Below are 26,882 nucleotides of genomic sequence, written 5' to 3'. Positions count from 1 at the left end.
CATATTTTTGATATGCAAGGCTGTCAGTAAAGTTTATCAGGAAGTAATTAACAAGGCAGGCTTATTTTTGTGAATGCCTGCTCAACATTTGTCTTCTGAATTGTAGTTCTGTCATAGCACTGTCATATTACTGTCTTGCTTGAAAAGAGTTCTAGTAAAATTCAAATGTTAAATAGAATTAGTTTTCTGTTCTACAGTTAATGGCAGAGTGGGGTTGAATTTCACTTTCTTCCTTAAATGTTGTTGTAGTAGAGGGAAGTGCATTTGTTGTAACGTGGGTGTTGAGTAGGATCGGTGATACAAGCTTGTCACTTATGTTCTCCTTGCTTTAAAAACAAAAACTGTAGTTGAACTCTGGTTATGTAACTGTATTTTTGATTCAGGTTTGGAGGTGGCAATTATGTGCCTGCTTTAAATGCTTTGAGGAATACATAAATTAGCCTGTTTTCTTTACAGATAAAAAGATTGCACACTACCGATTTATCTCTATCAATATGGAATCAACTGATGATTAGCATAAGAACTTACTGAGTAGTGTATTTTCTTCAATAAGCATCTCTCCTAGTTATTTTACTGAATATATTATCAGGACTTCTGTACCAGAGCTCAGTCAGAGCAGAACATTTAAGATGGGAGCATATGCATCTCCTGTTCCCCACTCTTCCTTTTGGGAGGGGTTTACCAGTCGGATCTTTTGAGAATTTAGTTACACCAACTGTTTTCAGTTTCTGTGTATGTCTGCTCTGCAATTCCAGGATAAGAATGTAGCTTTGTGTGAGATAACTGAATGACCTAAAATCAGCTTAGGTGCTGTAAGAAAACTTTGGTCTCCCTTACAGATTTTGTTTGTCCCTTTTGGACCTCAGTACAGAGTATAGTTTACATATTTTCTTTTGGAGCAGTATTTGGGTGACTTAAAATAAAATTTAAAAAGTGAAAGATATTATTAGACTTCTTACTTGTTGTGAATGAATTAAGCTTTCCGATGTCCAACCATTAAGACGGTTGAGACAAAATATGCTATCCTCTTTTCTGAGAAGTTGACAGAGGCAGCTTGCACATATGGGAGTATAATTTCAGGGCTGCAGCCACTGCTTCTGATTATGGGAAATCTTTGATGTCTATTCTTAGATTTGCTAATAATACCAGATTTGAAACTTCCTGGAGGTCAAGGGTTGGAGGGGACCTGCTGTGTTGTGAATACCATTGCCTTGCTAATTCTGGTGCCACTTAAAATGTTTCCTAAATGGATTATATTTTATTTTAAAACTAACTCCTTTTTTATAACATGTATTCTAATGAGAAGGCTGTTACAAGACCCTGTCTAATTTCCAGCCTCACTTAAATAAGCTTTCTTTTAATATTAGCACTATCTTTTAGCTTAGTCTTCTCCCTCTCTGCCCCCATTCCTCTCCCCACTTCTTAAAGCTTAAGCTACTTAGGATCTTAATTGTAAAATTTAAGATGCTTGTAAGCAAAACTGATTCCCTCTTTTCCCTCCCAGCAGCCTAGCAGCAGGCATTTAGTACTTCCTCCTTAGCTTTTTGATAAAGTTTCTTTCTGGCATGTAACGCCTACTGTTGCCAGGATCCTGAGGCTCTCAGACAGAAATTGCAGCTCTTGCCAAATCACATTCTGTATGACTACTGCTATCTCCAAGATGCAATCTTGGCATGCAAGTGCTGTCTGATCTTCAAAAGCTATGTCCTAGAGGCCTGTTAACGTCTTAAAGTATGTTCTGTGGGCATGCATCTGCCAGATATATAATTGAGTAATCTTGCCTGGGATAGCAACATAAGAAATTGCACTGTCTTTTGTCTTGATGTGGTGGACAGTTCTGTATTAAATATGTAAGCAACTCTATAGACAACAGAAATGAGTACAGCGTAATTATAAATTTTCTATGCCACTGTATTTGCCTTTTAAAATTTATTATTACAGTATGCTTGTTATTTTGATGTGATGATCTCTCTAAATGTGTTATTGATAATGTTCACTGAGCATTTAAAACCCAGAAACAACATGAGTTGTTGAATTGACAAGTAATAGGTAGAAACTTTCCCTTCTTTTACTGTAAAGCTAACAGAAAATACATGGTGACTGCTGATTCATATTGGCACATGTGATGGGGTTCCTCTAAGATTTTTCTACTTTCAATTTTTCGTCATGGTTTTTCTTGTGATAGACCAGATTTTGAATTCCTCCATTATTGTTTCGAGTATGGTGGAATTTTGTCCCCAAATTGTCCCCAAAGTTAGTTGCAGGACGGCCGTGTTTAACATTGGAAAAGCTTTAGGGCATCTTTGTTATGTTGAAGGATTCTTAGTTATGTTAAAGGATTTGGTTCATGGGAAACATTGTCTTTATGATCTGTCTTGAAGGTGACTGTGAACGTGACCCTTTCAAATGAAAGCAGGGTGCTATGTCTTGTCACAGGAATGATTGGATGCAACATGAGTGATGAATTAAGTGAAAGAGCCATCAGATGTCACATGTGAATGGGATGTAAAACTTGATAGCTCTGACTTTTGTGTGGACTACTTAAATGTTTAGTTGCAGAGCAGCCTTGGCTCTGTGTGTCCTACTTTTTTTTCAGAGGCTTATGTTGGAAATCAGTGTTTTTGAAAGTGAGTATGAGACTATTCTCTACACGAGTTGGCAGTTTTGTCATTTAATTAGTTCTTTGTTCATGCTGTCAAAACTAGACTAAATTCTGCCAAATGTTTTTGCTAAGCTTTTCTTTGATTTATATTTTTCTCTCTTTTTCATTGTGAAAGTGGAAGACTTAAGTTTGAAGGGTTTTTTTCTTTTTCTTTTCTTTTTTTAAGGTATATGTTGGTGAGCTTCCTCAAGATTTTCTTCGCATTACCCCAACCCAGCAGCAACAGCAAATCCAGATGGATGCCCAGGCAGCTCAGCAGCTACAGTATGGAGGACCAATGGGTACAGTAGGAAGACTCAGCATTACTGTAGTACAGGTATAAATTGTACATCTTTGTACAATTAAGTAATTGTAATTAATTAATACAATTAGTCTTTTTTGATCAGTGGCCACAAAAAGATTCTGTGTTGGAATTTGAGTTACTAAATTGCTTGTATATAGGGAATGAGTAACTTTTAAAGTTTTTGTAGCTTCATGTTTCTGTACATCAGCATTTTTTCCAGTTTCGTAGCTGCATCGTGCAGCTATTTCCTGTAAACCTTCGTCATGGTTTAACCTCAGTCAGCAACTGAGTACCACACAGCTGCTCGCTCACTTCGCGCCCCCCCTCCCCCCCTGTGGGATGGGGGAGACAATTGGAAGAGCACAAGTGAGAAAAATTCGTGGATTGAGACAAAAACAGTGTAATAATTGAAATAAAATAATAATATAATAATAATACACAAAGCAAGTGATGCACAGTGCAGTTGCTCACCACCCGCTGACCGATGCCCAGCCAGCCCCTGAGCAGCGGCCCCCCCGGCCAGCTTTCCCCAGTTTATGTACTGAGCATGACGTCACATGGTATGGAATGTCCCTTTGGCCAGTTTGGCTGTGCCCCCCTCCCAGCTTCTTGTGCACCTGCAGCCTTCAGTTGGTAAAACATGGGAAACTGAAAAGTCCTTGACTAGTGTAAGCATTACCTACAGTGTGTTATCAACATTGTTCTTGTCCTAAATCCAAAACACAGCACTGTACCAGCTACTAGGAAGGAAATTAACTCTATCCCTGCAGAACCCAGGACAACCTTGCTATTATAGCACATAATCAAATAAACTTTTTTTTTTTACAGTGAACAGGTTTCTCTGAAAACTTCTGTTAAGAAGGCTTCCTGTAGAAACACTTAACATTGGAAGACATTAGCAATTTTGAGAATATTGTAGGGAACTGCAGTTGCCTTATCTATTTTTCCTTAAGTGACTGCTCTGTTCCATCCCCATTTCCTCTAATGCATTTGCTGTTTTTCCTAGTGGTTTCTGCAGGCTTTCTTATTAATCACAAGTGCATAGTCCTAGCTCTTTTTCTGCTTCCTCTTTTCCCTTGTTATCCTTTCTTTTATCTCTTGGCAGTACTGTATTACTGCATTCATTATGCATAAGATTTCAGGTTTTAAAACTTGTCTGTCTTAACACAATTCTGTTTATCTGCTTTAGCATACCAGATGTCCTTCATATTAACACACCTCATCTATTTACAAGTGCTGTTTTCAAGTCATTCTCTAAAAACATGCCAAAGAGAGATTTAGCCTCAGATTTAGCACCAAGCCTGGAATAGTACATGTATGGTTACTGCTTCCATGGTGAGGTCCTTATTGGGGAGTAAACCTATATAGGGTCTCTCAGGAAAAAAGACTCTGATCCTTCCTTTCTATGTCTTTCACTGGTCAGTTTGCTCCTTCACAGCCGATACCCTTCCTTTTAAAACTGGGCATAATGCTTTTTCAAGTTTATTACTTCTAAGATCTAGACACTTGAACTCATTGCATTCAGTTGCATCCCTCTTTCTAGTTCTGAGGAGTGTCCCAATCTGTGGGACACTGTTCAGTGAGCGTAAGATCCAAAGCTGCTTCTGCAACTTCGAACAGCAGAAAAATGTTACCACTTTTAGAGCACAGTGAAAGAAGCTTTAGTATAACTTTTTTCCAGAGCTAGGAATAGATGATTCGGGTTAAACCTCAGACCTATAAGGAAAAAAAAAACATTTATCAAACAACATGCCATGTCTGTCTTTAACTCTCTAGCAGTTGCTAGCAACTTGCATGCTACTCCATAGGTTGTTCATCTTTGGCTATTTGCTTGGACAGCTTAAAGTGCTTTTTGTCACAGGATGTTGATCCAATCAGTATAGATGGTGGAAGTTCCTGGAGCAGATAAGTGGGCAGACAGTACAGTGTTCAAGGAGTTTTGCATCTCACGGCTATGTACAGAAACATCCAGATTCCTGTTTGGATTGGTGAACTGATGGAGTTGATACTGGTCTTTATCAGGTTCAATCCTCGTTTATTTTTAGTTACTTGTGCAGACAAGGGAAAAAAAAATCTTGCTTGAAGAATAAAACCTAACGGCTGTTCGTGATGCCATGTCTGTAAGTGACCACTTGCTATAGAATCACAGGATAGTTGAGGTTAGAGGGGACCTCTGGAGCTTATTTTGTCCAAACCTCATCTCACCCCTATCCCCTCCCCAGGCCAGTCTCTTAATGGAGGATTAAGGAGGATGTTATATACAAGGAAAGGCTGAGAGAGCTGGGGAACAGTCTTGGGGGGAATCTTATCAACGAGTAGTCCCTGCCATCAGGTATTTATGAAGAAGACAACTAGGCTCTTTTCAGTGCTATCTAGAGGAAATACAAGAGGCACAGTGAGCACAAATTGAAATACAGCAAACTCTATTAAATATATGAAAAACCTTTTTACTGTGAGAGATGTCAAACATCACAACAGGTTTCCCAAATGGGTTGTGGAGCTTCCATCCATGGAGACACTCAGAACTTGCCTGAGTATTTGACCTTGCTTTGAGCAGGGAGCTTGGACTAGACAATCTCTAGAGGTCCCATCCAACCTCAGCCATTCTGTGAAACCTTTAATTGTGTTAGTGGCTCTTTGCTGGACTCATTCAAGTATGACCATGTCTTCTACTGGGCAGCCCAGAACTAAAGAGAACAGTACTCCAGATATGGTCTCCCCAGTGCTTAGAAGGGATCATCTTCCTTGACCTGCTAGCTATGCTTTTCGTAGTGCAGCCCAGGATGCTGTCTTCCTTGCTGCAAAGGTGCATTGCTGGCTTATTTTCGACTTGGTGTCCACTAAGACCCCCATGTCCTTCTTTGCAAAGCTGCTTTCCAACCAGTTGGCCCACAGCCTGTAGCGGTGCATGTGGTTTCCTCCTCAGGGTCAGAATGTTGCATTTTCATTTGTTGAACTTTGAGATTCCTGTCTGCGCACTTCTCCAGCCTGTCAAGGTCCCTCTGAATGACAGTACAACCCTGTGTGTCCCAAGAGAGTCTTCTGTACCTGTCGGAGAGGTTTTTATGCAAGAATGCTGTGGGAATCTTGGCTGCGTGTTGAGGCATGTGGCATTCTGGATAGGAGACGTACCACAGCATAGTTAACCTGTAGAACATGAAGGTTGAAGTCTTCTGTATTTAAATATGTGTTGATAAAGTATATAGAGCAGCATGCCTTAATTCCGTTACTAATAAACTGGTGGAAGATCAGAAAATTTTTTTGGGAAGGTAACTTACTGCTTTTTTTCCCCTTGCAGATACATAGGAATGATGGTGAGTTTGTCTAAGCACAGTTGATTATGTCCTCTTAAATTACTAGACAGACAGTTTATATGCTGTTTTTTCTTTTAGTGAAGTTTTATGGTAAGCTGCTTAATCTCAGGACTTCAGAGTCTAGAGAGTGCATAATTTAGGTGCCAGCTTTCCTACTTTAATTGTTAAGCTCACGTTTACACTTTGAAAAGTATGATCTACTAGATTTTACCTCAATTGAACTGCTCTTGCAGTTTGTACTTTCGTATTGTGCGATATTCTTGAAGCTACTGGATTTCTGTATTTCATCCTTTAAAAGTACTTCAGTGAAAGAAGACAGGCTACCTATCACATTAAGTTTATGACTGTATATTGGAGAGCAGATACCTAGGCAAAAATTGAACTTATTACTATTTCCTTGTAATCATGTATCTTTTGGTTTGGTATGAAGTAACTTATTTTAGCTATGGTGAAGATGTGTATTTTCTACAACAGACGCGTTAAAAAGAGGTTCCCTTTTCAAGGTCTCCCAGGCGTTAATGGTGTTACTGGCTGTCCTATGTTTTAATCTGAATGCTGTTTTTCTTTTTTTTCCTTCCTGTCTACCTCATAATTGAATTTAGTCCTTTGTTCAATATCTGATTCTCTTTGTGAGCTAATAGTAGTTAACTTCTCAAGTTAATGTAAATATTATACACTTAAAGGCTTTCTTTTCTTTCCAGGCAAAATTGGCAAAGAACTATGGAATGACCCGCATGGATCCCTATTGTCGAATACGGCTGGGGTATGCTGTGTATGAAACTCCAACAGCACATAATGGAGCCAAGAACCCCCGCTGGAACAAAGTTATTCAGTGCACTGTTCCCCCGGGTGTGGACTCTTTCTATCTAGAGATATTTGATGAGGTCAGAACTACTATATATTCCATCCCCCCCCCCAGTCTCCTGTTTGGACTGAGGTTTTGTGGAATCTTGCAAAAAAGGATTGAGTTACCAAAGGCTGTTTCTTAGCTGTGCTCTCTGGGAGATGATGAAAATTTTTCAGGATCCCAAGAGCAGCAATGCATAAGGCTTCATTCTTCCCCAAGGATGTCAGAGCTGTTACTTTTCCTTCAGTAGCTGATAAGGGGCATTAGCAGGGTTCCCTGCAAAGGAAGAGAAGCAAAAATGTCTGAGCGGTATTTAAGCTCCTCTTCGCTATCAAAATGCACGGCAGCCTTATATTCTGTACTGTCCCTATTAAAAATAGCTTGTTTATACAGTGCTGTTTTACTCAGAAATTCTTCAGTGTTACTGTAACGCAGGAGGAGCTTGGAAGCCTTCCCAAGCTTGGAAATGCTGAGAATAAAACTGTCAAATATAGACTGTCTGTGGTCACTAGGATTTATTAGCAGAAACATAACTTAATCTATACTTGCCTGAATTTCATTTCAAGTGAGCATGTAGACACTTATCTATGCTTTACTTAAGAAACAGTGGTAGTAAGTACCTAACCTCTGAACAATTTCATTTTCTTAGAGATTGAATGGGTCTGATTAGCAGCTCTGGTAGGTAATCTGCTCTACAAAGCTTTTCTAGAAGAGTACTATCTTGAATTCTTGTATGTTGTTCTGCTAGATGTTGTTATTGTTGGCAGCAGGGGATATGTGCCTGCATCTCAGCTGTTCCAGTTCAGGATATTGACTTTGACTTAGCACAAACATACCTTCTTGAACAATTTAAACTAAGAGTCTACAACTGAGGCTAAAGTCTGTGGTTTGCCTTTTTTTGCTGTCTCTCTTACTGTGTGTAGTAAAATTTGACACTGCACCAGCTGTGTGGTCATTACACAAGTGAAGCTTTTGGATGCTATTTTGTGGTCTTTGTTGATTGGTTGAAGTGTCTGTTTTGTTGCTGCAACAGAGGTGGCAGATCAGTGCTTGTATCTGCTCTTGAATTACTGGAGTTCACAGCCTATGGTAGTAGTGTAAACAGAAGCTGTTTACATTCATTTAATGTGATTGATGTGACATCTGATATGATGTCACTAGAGTCACACAGACTATGCTGATATTAGTATGTTGTATTTCTAGAAGTGTTCTGCTTCAGGTTTTCAATTTCTTGTTATTAAATATCTGCAATCAGTCTATAATCCCACTTAAAGCATCATTCATCCTTGTTGGAAAGGAGATGGCTAAAATATTTACCGACACTTTAGTAATTTCAAAAGGAATAACTTAAAAATAAAATTGGCAAAATGAAATGGCATAAAACTGAAGGAAGTGTTAGTCAAGAATAATTTTAAGATTTTTTTTTTTTCCCAGGACAATTAACTTGATAATATTTCTTTAATTATATTCCAGCGGGCCTTTTCAATGGATGACCGCATTGCTTGGACACACATTACAATTCCTGAGTCTCTGAAGCAAGGAAATGTGGAGGATGAATGGTATAGCCTGAGCGGAAGGCAGGGTGATGACAAGGAAGGAATGATTAATCTGGTTATGTCGTACACGGTAAGCCAAGTTTGGGGTGGGAGGAGGAAGGGAGAGAAGCTTCTTGGGTAGTGGGAGGGAGATGTTTTAGTTTGAGGTAGAAATAGTTCCATTGTACCTTACTGGGTGTTTGTGTGTGTTAGCATTTAAAATAATTATACTTCACTTTGGGGATAGCAGTCAAAAATATTAGTTAAGGCAGTAAATACTTTTTGGTGAGGTGGTAAATGGGCATTTATTTATCTGGTTTTGCAATTACAAAAATTCAGCTTATTCCTGTGCTAATAGAAATATAAAAAAGAAATCCTCAGTCAAATGGTCCACTGTCACTTCTAATTTAATAATAATAATTTTTTTAAAGCTTCATGGAATATAACAAGTCATGTCAATTTAAAAGCAAAAATAGTGGAAACTTCTCTCTGTGTTAGGTCTTTCTGGATAGTTTGAATGCTCTTTCAGATTACTTTGTTTTTTACTTCCATTCTTGTTCATTTGGTGCTCCTAATCATAAACTGCTGATGTACACTGGTTCATTTAGCAGCTTATGGACTATTCTGTCATCCGTCAGTTTTGTTTTAAGTAGCTGTTGGATAGCATGTGTAGCATGTGCAGCCCTGAATGATTCCTACTACGCTTGTACATGATCAAAAGTTCCAAGCTGCTTTTGAGTGCATAGCTGGGAAGAGGTGTTCCCTGCTGTTTGAAATTCACATTCTGCCCCACATCTGAAGAGTTGTTCTATTACCCCTAGGAGAAATGAGTTTGTAATTAACCTTTAAAACTGTTTGCCCATGAATGTACTGTACATAGAACCTGACCTTTTAATATTTTCCAGGATCAAACTGAACAGAAATTGTGGTAGTAAAAGGGAATGGAGTTAAATTGATATTTTGTTTAAAGTACTGGTTTACCTCAAAAATGATTTGAACTAAAATTTGCTTCTAGGAGCAGTATACTGCTTTTAATAAAATTCAAGTTTGCTCTAAGTTTTCATTTACGATGAATCTTGTGAAATGAATATACAACATAATAAGGCATAAAAGCTGATTAAACCCATATTTTAAAATAAATCGCTTCAGTAACAAAATTTCAGTGGCAAAATTTATCAAACTGTTGCAAAAGGCTAGTTTGATGTGATGTGTTTATATTGATATACAGGCAAATTAATTGTCATTTAAAAGGATGGTAGTTCAGTTAATTTGCCAGAGATTTTGCTTAATATGGATTAGCACTTAGTATAGTCATATTGTAATATGGAACGTGGAACATGGATTTGCAATTTGATGATTTTTTTGCAAATACTGTTTTAATTGTTTTAATTGCTGGTTTAGGTTTTTTTCTATTTCTTGAGTAGTTCTAATCTGTCTGTTGTGCTTTGTGTGTCAAGTCTTTGCCAGCTGCCATGATGATGCAGCCCCAGCCAGTGGTCCTGATGCCCACTGTATATCAGCAAGGAGTTGGATATGTGCCTATAGCAGGTATGTTTTCTTTCTTTGAAGACTCTTAAAACTTCCAGATGAAGGGTTTTGCAGAAACAACTACCAAATTTCTCCTGTTTTTTTGAATGTAAAGGAAGCTATAAATGATTTTGGCTGTGATCACTTTTCCCATGATACATTTTTGGGAGGAGAGGAGTGAGCAAATTAAGTGTAGGTCTGCTTTCAGTCTTGTACCCTGTTTAAGGGAGCTGCATGAGTTTGATTAAATGGATTAAAATCACTATCAAGTTGGAACGAGTAGCCTGAAGGTTTCTCTTTTTGAGTATTTATTTTAGACTTAGGTCACTGAATAACTAAATATCTAGTAGGTTGCACTCTAATATAATGCATGCTTATTTAAATGGTGGCAATCCATGTGTGAAACTGTTCAGACTTCAGAAAGTGCACCAAATGACTTGTGCTGTCAGAACTGCAGCTTAAATAGCCCCTAAAGGAATTGACTCTTCTGTGGTCTTTGAAGATGCTTTGTTGGAAATTTGCTACACAGCATGTGAAGTGTGTAGCACAGTGAATGAAAAATGTTAGGGAGCTCTGAGATAGTTAGGTAAATACATCAGGAAGAGCTAAAGCAGGTATTGTCAGTTCTCTTAATCTGTGCCAAGTAAGTTTTGGACTTTTTGTAGAAAGATGTGTTAACTTAGGTTTTGTCATTTTTCTATCAAAGATGAAAAGTTTAAAGTATGTAACAAGTAAGTTTTGGACTTTTTGTAGAAAGATGTGTTAACTTAGGTTTTGTCATTCAAAGATCAAAGATGAAAAGTTTAAAGTATGTAAATAACCTTAAATACTTAGATAACTGATAAGTAAAGTTCAGTTGGTTGTTTTTTTGTGTGTGTGTTTCACTTACAGCTCTTAAAAGCTCAAGTTTGTGGTATGGACATTTATTCAGTAATATGTGTAATTTTTAGGGAAAATAAGACATAAATTTAGATACTTTGAATTTCTTTGCATACAAGTGTATGAACGAGTGAAAGTGTGTGGGACATAATTGCAGTGCTAAAGACTGACACAACAGATATGTTTTGTTTTATTTTATTTTAAAATTGACTTTAAAATTTCATTCTCTGTAAAAACAAACGTCCTCAACAGAAGACTGCATATGTAACTTAAAGAATCATACCTCTTGTTTCATTTTTATAGAGTTAAGTTAAAGCAAAACGTGGAAAAGTTTGGTTACATACTTTATTCCCTGATGAAAACATGGTTTGCTTCACTTAAAGTGCTTTTATCGCAGTAGCTTAATGCTCGGGATTTAAGTCTTGCTTCCTTTGCCAACAAACTAGTTTCAACTTGTGTGTGCATCCTGAAGTGTGATTCCATTGTGGTAAGCCAGACTTCGGTGTAGCTTTCCTGTGTTTGAATTAGATGCTGTATTGTTTTTGCTTGTAGGTTCATCGCGTCCCTATATATTGAAGCAGTTAGTGAACTTCAACATAGTTATCTTGTGTATGGTTAAAAGAAGAACAATAGCTGGGGTGGTACATACAGCAATGTAATAGAAGGTGCTATAGAACTTCTTGAACAGATCAAAATGAGAATATTTGTATTGCAAAATTACTGTGCCAGTCAGAGTACAAGCAGTAGAAATGAAGAGACTAGTTTCAGGTATAATTGAAACTAGACATAGAACTGAACAGATAAAACTGATACTAGACCTTCAAAGTTGAAAAACAAGTACAGTGGTGTATCTTGATGTTCAGATCTTGGTGTTCTGTAAACTGTGAATTCATCTTGAGAATATTTTCAGTAATACTTATTAAATCTACTTGGACAAGTGAAGAAATAACTAATATTTAGCAAGTGATAGTAATGCCTGACATTTTAGCATATAAGAATTCGGCTTAATGTAACAATTTTATTGATCTATATGTTGGAGCATTGCCCTTCTGCAGAGATCCAGCATGTTTGTTTTAATTACTGCTATGATAATCTTCTGTATTAAAAATTCTTCCTGATTCTGTGACTTGTATATTTAAAGCATTGCAAAGTCCCACCCCTTGATTTGAACTTTTCTTTTGTTCTTGGAAAGCTTGAATATACTTCCTTGACTTTATAAATGCCAAACTTATTACATGTTTTAATTACTGCTTTAATAATCTTCTGTATTAAAAATTCTTCCTGATTCTGTGACTTGTATATTTAAAGCATTGCAAAGTCCCACCCCTTGATTTGAACTTTTCTTTTGTTCTTGGAAAGCTTGAATATACTTCCTTGACTTTATAAATGCCAAACTTATTACAAGCCACCTTTTGACGTATTTAGATTTTTTAATATTTTTTATTTTTTTAATATTACTGTGCTTTGTGTTTGCTGTTCTAGAATTTCTGTGTGCACCATCAAAATTTCTCAAAGCATTGTGAGTTTTAAAGCTTTTGCCTATTCACTAATCAATTACCCACTCATAACAATTAGATGGATGGTTAGGTTTGGACTTTGAAAGTGACTTGACTTCAGAATACTTTTCCTGTTTCATACATTTAATTGCATGGCTTAATAAAAGTAATTTCAAATTATAAAGGAACCAGCAGTGCATCTTGGAAGGCACGGAGTATTGTCAGAATGTTTTCTATATACTGAGCTAGATGCTCCTCCTGGGTTCTGTAAACTCTTTCAGAAAGATGCATGCAAACTACTGGCCTTCCCTGCGCAGTTTAATTGATTGTACCTTCTGGGGAAACTCTGTTGGTACACTTTCTTTGGAACACTGTACAGGGTTTTCTCTCTCTTTGAGACTACTTCAAGAAGGGCAATGGTAGGACATCAGTATGCTCCACAGGAATGTTTATCTTCTTCCCATCTTAGTTCAGTTTTTTTAACTATCAGGTTAAATGAGTGTAGTCAATAAGCAAGTTCTATTTGTTTCCTTCAGAACAGTGGAAGAGCAGCACTGAATAGTTTATTAAATCTGAAATGGAGGAGATTCTGCTGTTGGGCAGGACTGTTAGATTCTAAGTCTTCTCTATGATGGAAATACAATGGGTGGACTAAAATGTTTATCCAGACAATTTAACAGTTGACTGTCCAAAATAATTGTGCCTTAAAGAGAGATGATGTTAAGTCAAACTTAGCTGTCACGAAGGCCAAGCTGTTTTTTCTGTAACAGAAAATTTCTGTTCAAAACTTAGTATACATAACTAACCTTCTAATTAAGGTCGAAACAACTAAGTCCTCTTACACATATATCTATCATACAAACTGAGGTAAATAGTAGTAGCAAGCAGTTAGTCACTGTGGTAAGCAGATGAAGCTTGAAGTGCCAACGTAAGTCATGCTTTTTCCCCCATGTTTGATGGTACATGTTACAGAACTGTGATGAAAGCAGAAATGGCCATAGAATATTCTTGCACCATGTTAATTCATTTCAAAAGTTTTAAAAATTAAAAAATTGCTGACAATAGCACTAGTGGCTACAAACTATAGTTGCCATAGATGATATCTGTGGATTGGGTTTGGGAAAATTTGACTTTGTCAATCCTGTTGCTCTTCTAAAAGTTGAGTTTATCTACCATTTCTTCCCATTTCTTTTTCTAAAGATTACTTAATTTAGGCTGCAGAATATTGTGGTATACTGGTTGCTTACAGTCCAAGCTGATCTTCTTGATATTGTATCAAAGACAGTAAGCTAAAAAAAGTTAGTTCAATGAAGCAAGCTATATTTCTTATCAGCTAAGTATTCATGGGATAAATAGGAAATCCATTTGTACTTAACTTATAAACATGTGTAAAAAGTAAGTTAAAAACCCACGTGTTTCAGGTCTCTGTCAGAGTCCAGAATATCATTTTTCATTGAGGCGAAGTTATGTGTACATGTACATTACTCCTTTAGGTCTCTGTATTGAGTTTCATAGGTTAGCTTGTGATGTTGTTGGTATTTGTTCAGAAAACCATGGATGTATGTTGTCCTTTGTGGCTGTAAAATATAATCCTTGCTGCAAACACCTGGTGGCTTACTTATTTTGAAAACATTTCCTCTAATTGTTACTTCTGTAAAAACAGCACACTTCAGAAACTTGTTCAGAGCGCTGAAGCAAATTAGGTGGGAGACTGAATCCTAGCAGCATTTAGGTTTTGATATTAGGTAGTTTATTTTTTACCCAGTTGCCTCAGTTTATGCAACTTCCACCTTCAGAAGCTAAATGGTTCATTTCCTCTTAAAAATAGATTAATATTTCTTTCCCATGTCTTATTCCTTTCCCCTTGCCCCTTCATTTTCACCTATCTTTAGGGCTTGAGTACTTTGCTCTGGGTAAGTTTCCAAGCTCTTTTCTCAGTCCCATCCTCATTGACTCGAGTCTTTGCATGAACTCATCTAAACAGCTTTATTTGTTACAGCAGACTGTATCACAAGGTATTGCCACTTGGATGTCACAATAGAACAATTTAATGCATCTCCTGGAAATTGTTAAAGCCCCTCTAACCTGTTGGAAGGTCTTTGAAGGCATCTGCTCAGCTTCAAGCTATAATGATTGAAGTAACTGGTGATAGTGGTGTTGATGGCTAAAACGCAATGTTAATATTCTTCTGAAATGGTTGTATGTCAGTGAGCTATTCTAGGTGATAGTACTGGTTTCCTAGAAGAGAAACTTAAAACTTGCAGTTGTTCTGCTACTGCAAGATTTGGGGAGAAGCAGGGGATGTCATGACTTTTTGTAAACTTGAAAGCGAAGAATTCAGTTCTGCAATGACATTGAGAAGACAGCCTGCCAGTTGCCTTCTGTTAATCTTCAAATAAGCCTTTTTTCAGAAAGATACACACTGACAAAAAAAGTGTTATTTTTCATGCACATCTGTTTTAGATCCATGTCAAGTTGAGCATCTGACTTGAACTCTGAAGGCAAATTATGTTACAGGAAATCAATTTTCCTTCAATTTAGACTCACTTCATTATGACACCTTTGATTTTGAGTTGTGCAAAGATATTGTGACATCCTTAACTTTGATAAAAGCATTGGTCTTCAAGTATGTTCAGAAAATTCTAGAATTCTGAAATAATGTTATTTCTTGATGCTCTGAATTTCAGAAAGATGCTGTAAATAAGACTGATGTGGTTGTCGCAGTGTATTTGGTTTATTCAGAGCAGTGGAACTGTAGAATTTTTGTGGGTCCATCCATACACTTCACTTTTCTAGTAGTTTACAAAGAAGCAACACTTTAAAAAAAAATTGAGATGATAGCGTGCATATTTTAGCACTGAATTTTTTTCTGAAGCAAGTATCATTAAGACCTATTTGTATATTTTAAAAAAGGTGATACTCATTTCTTCCTTTAAACGAAAGAATACTGAGAAGGTTCCTGAGTTTACTCTGAAAGGGTCTATGTGTGGGACAGAATAATAATGAGTTAAGACATTAAACATAGGGCACTTGACTGAACAAGAAAATAAAATAAAAAGTGTGTAATGCCTTGTGTGCAGTTAGAAAAAGTTTACCCTGTTAATGCTGCTTTGATGCTTCCATTGCTGCTCGTAGCAACTGACTTGCTATTGTACAAACTCATTTCATGTATTGGAATGTCACTGCTTATGCCAGCATGTTTGTCATTGCCATTTCACTGAATTGGAAAACAGTGCTCCATTATTCTGATTTATAACACCTAATATCTGAGAGCAACACAGGAGTGTGCAATTCTGTTTATAGGGGATTCTTATGTGGTTTAGTTTCAGTTTTCACCTGTTAGTGAAATGAGGTGCTTAATATGTAAAGCAGCTTTGTACTCAACATTGATAACTTTGAAGTTTATTATAACTTTCTCTAATGACTGCATATATATATGTATATTTGCTAAATTTTAGTGCATATTTCTTTAGTTTAGGCATGAGTCTTGCTTACTATTTTGTAAATCAGAAATTATGGATGCTTTTAGTCTGAGTGCGGAACAAAGCAAAAAACCAAGGTACTCTCTAAATCGGTACTTGTATAGCTTGAATGTTGAGTTTTGTGAAAAGTAAGCATTTATCATGGAAACATTTATTAAAAATCACTGTGATACTAACTTCCCTTTGTATACAGTGTAGTTGTAGATAGCCTAAACTAATTCTAGAACTGTAATAGCTGAGAAAATGGATTTTGAAAATCATTAGTGAAAAACAATACTATCAAGAAATGTACTTGTATAGCTTGAATGTTGAGTTTTGTGAAAAGTAAGCATTTATCATGGAAACATTTATTAAAAATCACTGTGATACTAACTTCCCTTTGTATACAGTGTAGTTGTAGATAGCCTAAACTAATTCTAGAACTGTAATAGCTGAGAAAATGGATTTTGAAAATCATTAGTGAAAAACAATACTATCAAGAAAGTTCTTGTCTCTAAATTTGAATATTTAGATTGAAAATACTTCTTGAATACTGCCTGTGCAGATGTCTGGCTTCATAATTATCTTGTTTTGATGAAAGCAGTAAGAAAAACTGTGTGCTGGTCTTGATTTTTTTTTTTTTGTTTTTTTAACACTGACAAGACACTGAAACTTTATTGGTAAGCTGTAGGATGCTGTGGTACTCAGTGAGCCATGTTTCATTTGGATTAATATTTTAAACTGACCTCTTGTATGGACAGTTCCTACACAACTTAGGCTGATAGTTGAATAATTAATCTTAGGGTGCTGATGACTTACTGAAGAGTATTAGGAAGGTTGTGTCAGAAGTAAAACATAACTTCTGTTGCTCTGTTCTTTCAGGTACTTTACAACTTTTTTTCTGAGGCCAAAAATCTTTGTTCACCTCTTGTAAATGCCTTGGTTGTTTGTAGGAAGTGTGAGGGATGAGTTGAGGCTTGTTGAAGCTCTAGAAGAGGCAATCTGGAATGCTGCTGGATATGATTATTGGGTAAAGTGTATTTGCAGTGTTGGTGAGGACTGCATAGTGGTTTGCCTCCAGGGTGCGCACACGGTCTGACTTGCAAGATGTTCAAACACACAGTGCCAGACAGAATTCCAGGGACCATGATCCAAACGGCATAAGCAGCTCTAGAGCTAAAGTTTAGGTTGTTGCAGAAGAGGCTATAGATAACCCTGGTAGTGGTGTGATGCAAATGGCTGGGCAGAGACATGGTTCCACTGTGTAGGTAATAGATTTATGGTGAGAGGGACATTTCTTTAGTTGCCAGCATGAACCTTTCTGAATAGATGCAGCCTGTACATTAGACTTAAATTATCTAGGTTCCTTTTTTGCTTCTAATAAAACTTAAGATGATTACAAGGGGAATTTTAAAATCAAAATTAGAGAACTTTAAGTATGGAGGTGCTTACAATTCAGTAATGCATCCTTTCAGATAGGACAGAAGACCAAGTTGAGGAAAGAAATAGCAAAGAGTACATTAGGTAAAATCTTGGTTGCAATGCACACAGTCAAACTGTATTCAATTACAGTACCTTGTCAACCAGAGTTGATGTAAGTTAAGATGGGTTTAGCTGATCTAACCTTGAATGTGAATTTTAATATAGCACTTTTAAAGCTGATAGAAAAATGATAATCACTGAGATGCTAAAATATTTGTGCAAGTTAGAGTGAGCATAGACATTGCTGATTAAATAGTTACAGGTTAAAGAAAATCTTGGAAGAGACAAGGTAAGTATTGAAATTGCTCTTTGCTCTCAAGTTTTTTTGGGGGGTTTTTTTGGAGGTGTTAAGTTTGAATAGAAGTAGTATAATATAGTTGCAATACGCTTGATCACTTAAGTAGTACTTTAGTCATGCTAAGAGAGATGAGGCTGCGAAGAGGCACGCTTGAAAATGATGGTGGTTGTAGATCTGCTTTATGTTATTATGCTTTTGAGCAGTTAGTCAGAATTCAGTAGAAGAGAAGCAGCTTTTGATCTACTCCTGAGTAATCTATGAAACTGGATTCAAAAAGTACCTTATTTTGAAGGTGTATAGTAGTGGTGATGCAAATAGTTCATCTTTTGTTTAACTTAAGGAGAAGTAATTAAGGTCAGAGAAAGAAAGCTAAACAGGTGAACTAAAAACTATGTAAAAAAAAAAGTTGTTAGCTGCTCAAAGTAAATGTATGCCAAATTAAAAAAAAAAAAAAAAGCACTCTTGGAGAATCCTAAAAAGTCTCTGCAGTAGAACAGTAAAGTAGTTTTCTGCCAAAAATTGGTAGGTCTGCCTAAATGAGGGGATGCGAGAGAGTTAAATTATATATTAAAACTAAACTGGTAATAAGGTTGGCTGACAAAGCCTTTGAAGATCAAATGTGTAAATAGTTCTCAACTCCTTATTTTAAAGAAGCAGAGAACCTAAAATCATTTAGGTAATTGACTATAAAGATAGACGTATATAAGGGAGTACAAAAAAAAACAGTTGGAATGTGAGATCATAACGGGAAGGAAGAAAGTGTTTGGTTTTGTCCTTCTTAGGAAGGAATGCTTTTTTATGGAGAAGGGGCCTCAGATTATAATTTTAGAGTTTAATACTAATTGTTAAGATGATCAGTAAGAAAATGCAGGTAAGGTAACATTTATTCACAGTCTTGTATTTTGGATTTTTTTACTAAATGCAGTATGTAGCCTATTGCTTAATTAGTCTTGCTTTCAGATGACTGGAGGATAGCAAACTGAATTTTTTTTTTTAAAAACAGCTCTGAAGTAACTGTTTTCCCTATTGCATAAACTGATTAAAACCTATGGAGATTAGAATGAGGTGATTTAAAACAAACAACTAACTAGGTAAACTTTAGAAGGAGGTGACATGGTTATGTAGAGAAAGCTCATACCTTAGAAATTACAGGTGTATGAGTATGTGGGTAAGAATGATGTGGTCTGTGTATATCACCTTGTCAGCTGCATTTTGAAAATGTTATTTGCTAAGGACTCTTCCTTTCATATGATATTCTGTTACAATAAAGGTCCTCTTGTGGTTTAATAGCTATTTTGAAAAGCTGATGAACAGATAAAAGTAAGTGATGAGTCATCCCCTAACGGAGGGAGGCCTTTGGTGGGGTGCATCATATTTTTAAAAAACTAATGGAGAGTAGGGGACTAATAGACAATTTGTCAAAACAAAAACTCTTAGCAATTTTCTAAGTATCTCTGACTGTTAGCAGGTTGCAGAATGATCTCATAGTAAATGGGAAATAAAATCACATATTAAGGCTGGTGTTAAAGTATTATGTGTAAATAAAAATCTTAACTAATACATATTTGGTGATGATTTCTTGCTTGGTCATTACTACACATAAAGATCTTTGAATTACTGTGGAGCATTCTATGAAAATACCAGGTGAATACTGTTTGAAACAGTGGATAAAATGCTTGAAAGCAAATAGAGAACAAATACAAAAGCTTTATCATGCTGCTGTATGAAGTAGTGCCATGTTTGCGTCTAGATGCAGATAGTCCTCCTTGCCCTACCTTAGAAATAATACAGCAGAACTGGAAAAGTAACACACAAAGGTGTGGGACTAAGATAATCGGGGGTTTGGAACTACTTAGAGAAGAAATTACATACACCATTTTCAGAAGTGATAACAAAACTCTGTATGTATACTATACCTGGTTTCAGTTTTATGAAAACAAATGGTAGTTTTTCCAGCAATGGATCTACGCTTAATTAATGATAAAAGTTAAGTGATGCAAAGGGACTTTTGTCTAGTAATTCCTTTTAATAGGAATTAGAAAACCCATTTTCTAAAACTGTCTTTATAAACTGACACTGCTTTAATTTTACACAGACGTACAAGAAGTTAATGAAAAATGCCAGATGAATTTTGTCCTCTGGCAGAGGAACAGGGAAAAGCAGTGTGTACCCCTATAGGCATAAGAGGAATTGCTCGTTTGCCACTTTGTGACTTTGCAGGCTGAACTGGATGGAACTTTAACCAGCAAAAACCATTTGCTTAAAATTTGCTTATGAGTGTGGTCCAGTCTCCTAGTGGACTTAAGCACTTTGCCTTCCTTTGAATGCAATGGAGATTGCATTCGTTGAATTTTTGAGTATCAGTTATGTATATTGCCGATGTAAACCTATCTTTTTCATCACAACATAAATACACTAGGAACTAAAATATGATGGGTGGCTTGTTTTTGGAGTTTAGAGCGGGGGAAAAAAACACCTCCGCTTTCCTGTGATATGCTTAGTGTTTGGTAGTGATTCATGTGTAAACCTGGTTAATGCAAGTCTTACCTAATTTTGAGCTGTACTTGCTGCTATACTGTAGTTCACTACTTCTGGAACAGAACTTGGGCAGAGAACCTGTTCCAGAAAAATGTATTCTGATTGTAACAGTCTAGGTATAATCTCTGCAATCTTTTTTTTTTTTTTTTCTCTGGAGTACATGCTAAAAAAACCCAAACAAAAACAAACAAACAAAAAAACCAAAACAAAAAAAACCCCAAGAAGCTGAAGTTGGTAGGCTGGGGCAAGTCATGAGCTGCTTTCTTCAAAATCATTGATTTTTTTTTTTTTTTCCCTTTTCCCCCCACTCACATATGTTTTGTTTTTTTTCTTCTTCTGTTTTTTGCCTGCAGGGATGCCTGCAGTCTGTAATCCAGGCATGGTACCAGTGGCAATACCACCTCCTGCGGTCAACCCTCAGCACCTGTGTAATGAAGAGGACCTGAAATCTATCCAGGACATGTTTCCCAACATGGACAGGGAAGTAATCCGCTCAGTGCTAGAAGCTCAGAGGGGGAACAAGGATGCAGCTATCAACTCCTTGCTTCAGATGGCTGAAGAATCATAGAACCCCACTTCCTGCATAGTCCCCGTCCTCGATGCCACTCATTTTTACTTGCCAAGCCAGGGATTTAGCTAGAGGAAGAATTCCCAACAGCTTTCTGTTAGCGCATCCTGTGTGAAAGATTATACCCCTTTTCTCCTTGGACATTTGGATCTTTTTCACTTTCTTTCTCAGTCTGTACATACTCAGTTTAGCTTATGTCCTACAATACAGCATTGAAGCATCTTTACTGTCAGCTGTGCCCTGTGTGGCTGTATTCTGATGGGGTGGGGAGTAATGCTGCTTTTTTTTTCTTTCTCTCCCCCTTCTCATAAACTTGTTCTTACAAAGTAACTCTATGCAGTACAGGATTTACTACTGTTTGTTAGATTGAAAAAAAATTTTTTTCCATGGAGGGTTTGCTCTTTAAACATAACTGATCTGTTAAAGTATTTAGGTTTCATCAAGGAGCCTATTTCTGCCAGAAATTAAAAGAAAGACCCTTTCCTTGTCCTGTGGTGTTTAGTTATTGCTGTGATATATTCCACTGTTTCTGATTGAAGACTTTTAATTTAATAAGGTAAATTTCTTAGGTTGCGCTGTTGGTATTTGTAATGAGCATCTTCTAGTCAATCTAGTCATCGGGCACCAAAGCAATATATTGTCTGATGTGCATTTGGGGCTTTATCTTCCCGTATAGCATTGTTATGTATCTGTAAAATCTTAACAGGTAACTTTTAACAAGTACAGTATGTATTGCTGTAGCAGAGAACAGGACTGAGCCCTAATGTACTCCCACAGTTAATTGCACTCTAACTACTACTTCTGCATTCCCATGGCTATTTCAAAGGATAAGTGCAGAAGGAAAGATTTTTATACCTGGAAAATTACTGAAGCCGTAAACAATTATTTAAGGTGTTGTCTTACATTAAAAAAGCAGAAATCTATGATCTGGTTATAAGGCTTCTTTCTTTACACCTATATTTCAGCAAAATTATCAGTTTATATCAGTGAAAAAACTATTCTATTTTTTCCTGTAATCTGAAATAAGAAGCATGAAAGGTAGCTTCAGAATCTTTGAATGGCATTATGAGTTGCTCAGTTAATTGTTAGACTACAGTTGCTGTAGTCAATTTATTATTTTTTGATGCAGATGGAAATAAATTCTTTGTGAGAGAAAATTTAACATATCTGAGTTATAGTCTGATCCTCAGAGGAGGTTGGAGGTTGCTTGTATTTATTGTTAGTGTTATTTTTTCAGATAACAGTTTGTCTTGGAGCTGCAGAATCTTACAGTATGCACCAGTTACACCTGTTGGATAAATTTCCATGGTGTCTGATTTTGTAGCTGGTAAAGTAATGCACTTTAAATAGTATGCACCAGTTTATTTTTTCCCGTGATGTGCAATGTTGCTGTTTTATCTTTTTAATGTTTGATTTCAAATGCTTTCTACAATAGCCATAGACCTTTATATTTTCAAGAGTTGGAATGAATGTACACTTGAAATCTAGGCTCTTGAGTGATTCATGAGAATATTAAAGCCAGGTTTGGAATAGGGGAAAGGGACCCGTATTCTCTTCTTCCCCACACTTTGTTTCATGTTTCACACTTAAAATATTTTCCTTATTATCTGCTGAAAAGCTGATCTTACTTTATTTTTTTCCCCCACCTACATTCAAGAAGCCTTTAGGTAGCACTGGCAGTAGAGCATGAATATTTATTTTTTATGATTAAAAGTGATACTGAAACTTTTAAAATACAGCACCAAAAATCATCCCAGTTTCTGACCTTTTAAAGCTGTCTTTTCATAACATACGATTTTAAGTTTTGTTATGAATCCCATACCATCTTAAATTTACCGTTGAAAGCATGTGTCTTTATACATCCTTCAATTGGCTTTTCAATAATGAGATTCAAGGCTATAGTTTCTGTGTGCTTTAGTTGTAGAGTCACCACATTTTTATTTTCTGAAATAAAATAGGTGTTCATCAAGAAACTAGTCTTGCCCCTTCCCTACAATCATGGTAAATTTTGTGATTGAGTAGGTGTAGAGGCATTTGGTTTTTATAGCAGTGATTTGTGACATCGTCACCCAAAAGGGTAAATCTTGGTAAGGATTTAATGCTTAGATACCTGCAGGAAGAGTCCCTTGATCTAACTTTTACACAGATAGCATGAATTGCTAGGGATGGAACAATTCAGGGAAAATGTATATATTTAAATTTTTATATTAAAACGTTGGGATCCATAATACAGCTTTTTATAAAAGCAAGTGGTCATGGTTCAACTTAATGGCTGGTAAATTGTACTGCATCCTATTACAGCTCAATTTCAAGCACAGAATAAACACCTTTCAATCCTCACCACCAGGAGGGGTAAGTGTGAATGTTAGGTTAGCCAGGTTTATTAATAAACAGGGCTCTGGGCCTCTGGGGGAGGCTTCTGTTCCTAGAATTTTGTTTTATTCTAGCAAATGTTACACAAAACAGGGTAGATGTATGAGTTGAAGGTGGGATATAGGAGCGGTATGGCCAGTAGATGGATTTCAGCATTTTACACTATACTTAAATATTGTTCTGGGGATTTTTGTCTTGATTTAATTAAGCATTGTAGCTGAAACTCTTATGTCAAGATGTGCTACTTTATCTTGTTAAAAAGAACAAAACACTGATCATAAGCCTACTCAGCTTTTCAGCATACATATCCTCTCAGTCAAACTGTTCATTGTCAGGTTTGAATTGGAGAGATGAAAAAAGGCAGGGAGTGTTTAGGTATTCTAGGGTCTGTGAAATTAAGATATTGCAACTGAAGTCTGTTTCTTGATTTAAAACAAATAAATTGTCACTCATGATTGTAGCTTTTGACAAAATACTAATGGGATAATACTGTGTTTGATGCTGCTCTTCTGCTCAACAGCTTCAAGCAGCTTGGAGCCAAAGCCAGCTGTATAAGACTGGCATCTGCTAAAAGTTAGTGCTCTTAGTACTAGTTTGAGTCCTGCCAAGAGCATAACTTGCTAAAGGTAGGAACTTTTTTTGTCTAGCTAGATAGATTCTTGCTACTTTCTTTTCTACTGCTCTTTGCATCTGCTGATGGTACTGAATGTTTTTTCCCTTACAAATGTTATTGCTTGTTTGGTTGATATGTAATACCGTACAGAGGATGTTTTTCGCTGTAATAATTCTGAAGACATTGTTTCTCTGTATTGAGGTCCAGTGTCCAAATGTGTTTCTTGCACTCTAAAGTACATTAACTTTTTCATTCTAATTTAATAAACGTATCATCTAAATGAAAGTGTATTATGTCTCTGTTGGAGAGCACCACAATTTGAGCACCACTTTGTCTATAGACTGATCTAGAATTCAAGTATCAGTTACTGTCTTTTATTCAGTCTTGCGCATTAGTTAACAAGTTACACTGGTTCTTAATGTGGTCATCTGGTGGGACTAGTACAGTAAATGCTCAAAAGTATTTTAAGCATCTCTAGGTAGATGCCTTTTTCTAACTCTTCTAGGTGCTACTTTTTCAAGAAAATGTTACAGTATTGCAGGTCTAGAGGACAGAATTGCAGTGAGGTTGCATTGTTTGAAGGACAGCATTGGAGGGCAAGGGAGGAGGGAAGGACAGTGTGTGGGTATGGAGGAAATGCTCTGCAGTATGAAGGGATTGAGAACACTCTAGATGAGTGGTGTCCAAGTGAAGAGTTATGAAATAGACCTTGTTATGTGCTGTTTTAGCTACAACAAGAGCTGGCTTTATCTGCTAATACCTAATTAATGAATTTTAAAGATTTGGTTTATATAGCATCTCTTTTTAATTCTATGATTGACTGCAAAGCTATCTGAGGTCGTCTTATTTAACAGTGATGCTATCTATGCTCAGTCATTATTAATCAACTGCTAGTCTGTAGTATTATTGTATTATCAAGCTAGCATTTTGGGTTTTACTGTCCAGTTCATAGTGTATTTTTTATCCGGAGTTAACTTTTTTAAGCAAATGATAGTTGAGGGGAATCTTTCACAACTGAATTTCCTTTGATTTATTTCTTTAATGTACTTAGTACCTACTATGAAATGAAATTGTGTTCAAATTGTGCTTTCTGCTAGCCCTTGAGTGTCAGTTTCTATCCCAATTTATGTTCTAAAGCTTAGATTGCTTTCACATTACTCCAGCACACTACAAGAAATAAGTGAGAATTAATTTACTTAAACAAATATTGGCATTCTTGTGGCTGCTAAAGCATCTATTTAGCATTTTAATATTTATTAGCTTTTTCATTTCATTGCTAATCAACCAGTGATGATGTGTGGGGGTGTAAAGAGAAGTCAGTGTATTTTGAATTATTAAAACATTTAAGTACATCAATGAGAGCAGGGCCTCTAGGGAGAAATGCAAATATGTGTTTTCTTAGAATAAGTAGGAAAAATGAAAACCTATATTAACAATCTTCTTTGCAGTTTTAAGTTGTAGCTTACTGAAGACTTCAACTTTCTCTCCTAGATCTTCAGAAAGCTTGTTTAGAAACCCAAGTTGATCTATTTTCATACTACAGTACATTTTAGAAGGGTTTTCTTTACTATCTTGCCAAAAAGCATAATTAATTTTGTAAGAACAAATAATCTATACTTATGGTATACCATAACTTTTGAAGTAAAATTTGCATATAGATGGGAAAAGTGAATTTGTGGAAAGCAGGTAGTTTGAAATTGATCTTAGCTATGTCTGTGTTTCCATGTGTGGGAGAACTATGAAAGTACTGCTGTTTGGAAAGTATTGCTGTTTGGAGTATTCAAAGAATTCACTTAGAACAAATTTTTAAAACATTAAGTGTACTAATCTGGAATATGAAGCAGACTACCTGATGGACAACCTTTATAATTTTAATGCATTTATCATTGGAAGAGAATGAAGGATGATTCAATTTATTTTAAAATTATCTCCAATTATAAAATAACTACAGTGAGTGAAAAAGTACACTGAACTTACCTTCCGTGTCTGTGCTGTCCATGTTTCTTTATGGATTAGGTTCAGGAGCTTGGCACTGTGTCACAAGGCAATGTTTTTCCACCTTAAATGCATAATTTCTGTAATAGTAATCAGCTTAATGTGGAGCATTCAGGTTGATTTGAAATGCTTAATGCTATTTTAAAAAAGAACCACTAAGTAATTATAAAAGTTATATATATAACTATATATAATTATATAGTGGGGGGGAATGGTGATACAAGTTCCTGCCCGGTGCAGCAGGTGAATCTCCTGCATGACTACCCCACCTTCCCAGGTGCTCTTGTATAATAGGTGCGAGGCTCTGCAAGTGGAACCAAACAATGATGAGGACAATGGTTCATCTAGGCTGGAGGTGTCACCAAGGTTAAGTCGGCCTAGGTCCTGCGTCAAAACCACTTCCATAAAGAAAAAAAGACGGGTCATTGTTATAGGAGACTCTCTTCTTAAGGGGAACAGAAGGCCTAGTATGCTGACCTGACCTATTTCTTAGGTAAGCCTGCTGCCTCCCTGGGGCCTGGCTTAAAGATGTGACGAGAACGCTTCCTACCCTGGTATGGCCCTCAGATTATTATCCATTATTGCTTTTTCCTGTAGGCAGCGATGAAGTTGCAACAAGAAGTCCAAGGGTGATCAAAAGAGACTTTAGGGCCTTGGGACGACTGGTTAAGGGATCAGGAGCACAAGTATTGCTCTCCTCTATCCTTCCGGTTGCAGGGAATGATGAGGGGAGAAACAGGAAGAGCCAGCAGATCAATACCTGGCTCTGAGACTGGTGTCACTGACAGAATTTTGTGGTTTTGGATCATGGGTCGGTCTACATGACCCCAGGCCTGCTGGTGACAGACGAGGTACACCTGCCTCAGAGGGGGAAAAGGATCTTTGTGCAGGAGTTAGGGCTCATTGAAAGAGCTTTAAACTAGATTTGAAGGGGGAAAGGGATAAAACCAGGCTCGCTAGAGATAAGCGTGGGGGCGGCACGTCAGTGTTTGAGGGACCGTGTGCTAACGA

The 26,882-nt window shown here is 36.7% G+C and overlaps 1 protein-coding gene across 2 annotated transcripts in view; it reads left to right on the top strand.

Moving 5' to 3' along the window:
* TOLLIP (toll interacting protein) overlaps positions 1–24,161 on the top strand; it is a 30,155-nt gene extending 5,994 nt beyond the window's left edge. Inside the window, exons 2-7 of one of the 2 annotated variants that reach the window (XM_009288661.1) lie at positions 2,829–2,978; positions 6,961–7,143; positions 8,580–8,732; positions 10,099–10,189; positions 14,436–14,456; positions 20,676–24,161. In XM_009288661.1, the coding sequence (XP_009286936.1) occupies positions 2,829–2,978; positions 6,961–7,143; positions 8,580–8,732; positions 10,099–10,189; positions 14,436–14,456; positions 20,676–20,890 (813 nt within the window). In that variant the 3' untranslated portion in view covers positions 20,891–24,161. The remainder of the gene's footprint in view (positions 1–2,828; positions 2,979–6,960; positions 7,144–8,579; positions 8,733–10,098; positions 10,190–14,435; positions 14,457–20,675) is intronic. The other variant, XM_009288662.2, reaches the window with a different exon arrangement.
* The last annotated feature ends 2,721 nt before the right edge of the window (positions 24,162–26,882 follow it).

This window comes from Aptenodytes forsteri, unplaced genomic scaffold, assembly GCF_000699145.1.
Source record: "Aptenodytes forsteri isolate BGI_AS27 unplaced genomic scaffold, ASM69914v1 Scaffold8, whole genome shotgun sequence".
In the NCBI taxonomy this organism is placed as follows: Eukaryota; Metazoa; Chordata; class Aves; order Sphenisciformes; family Spheniscidae; genus Aptenodytes; species Aptenodytes forsteri.
Note: the sequence above shows the minus strand (reverse complement) of the source record. Positions and strands in the feature narration are given on the sequence as shown.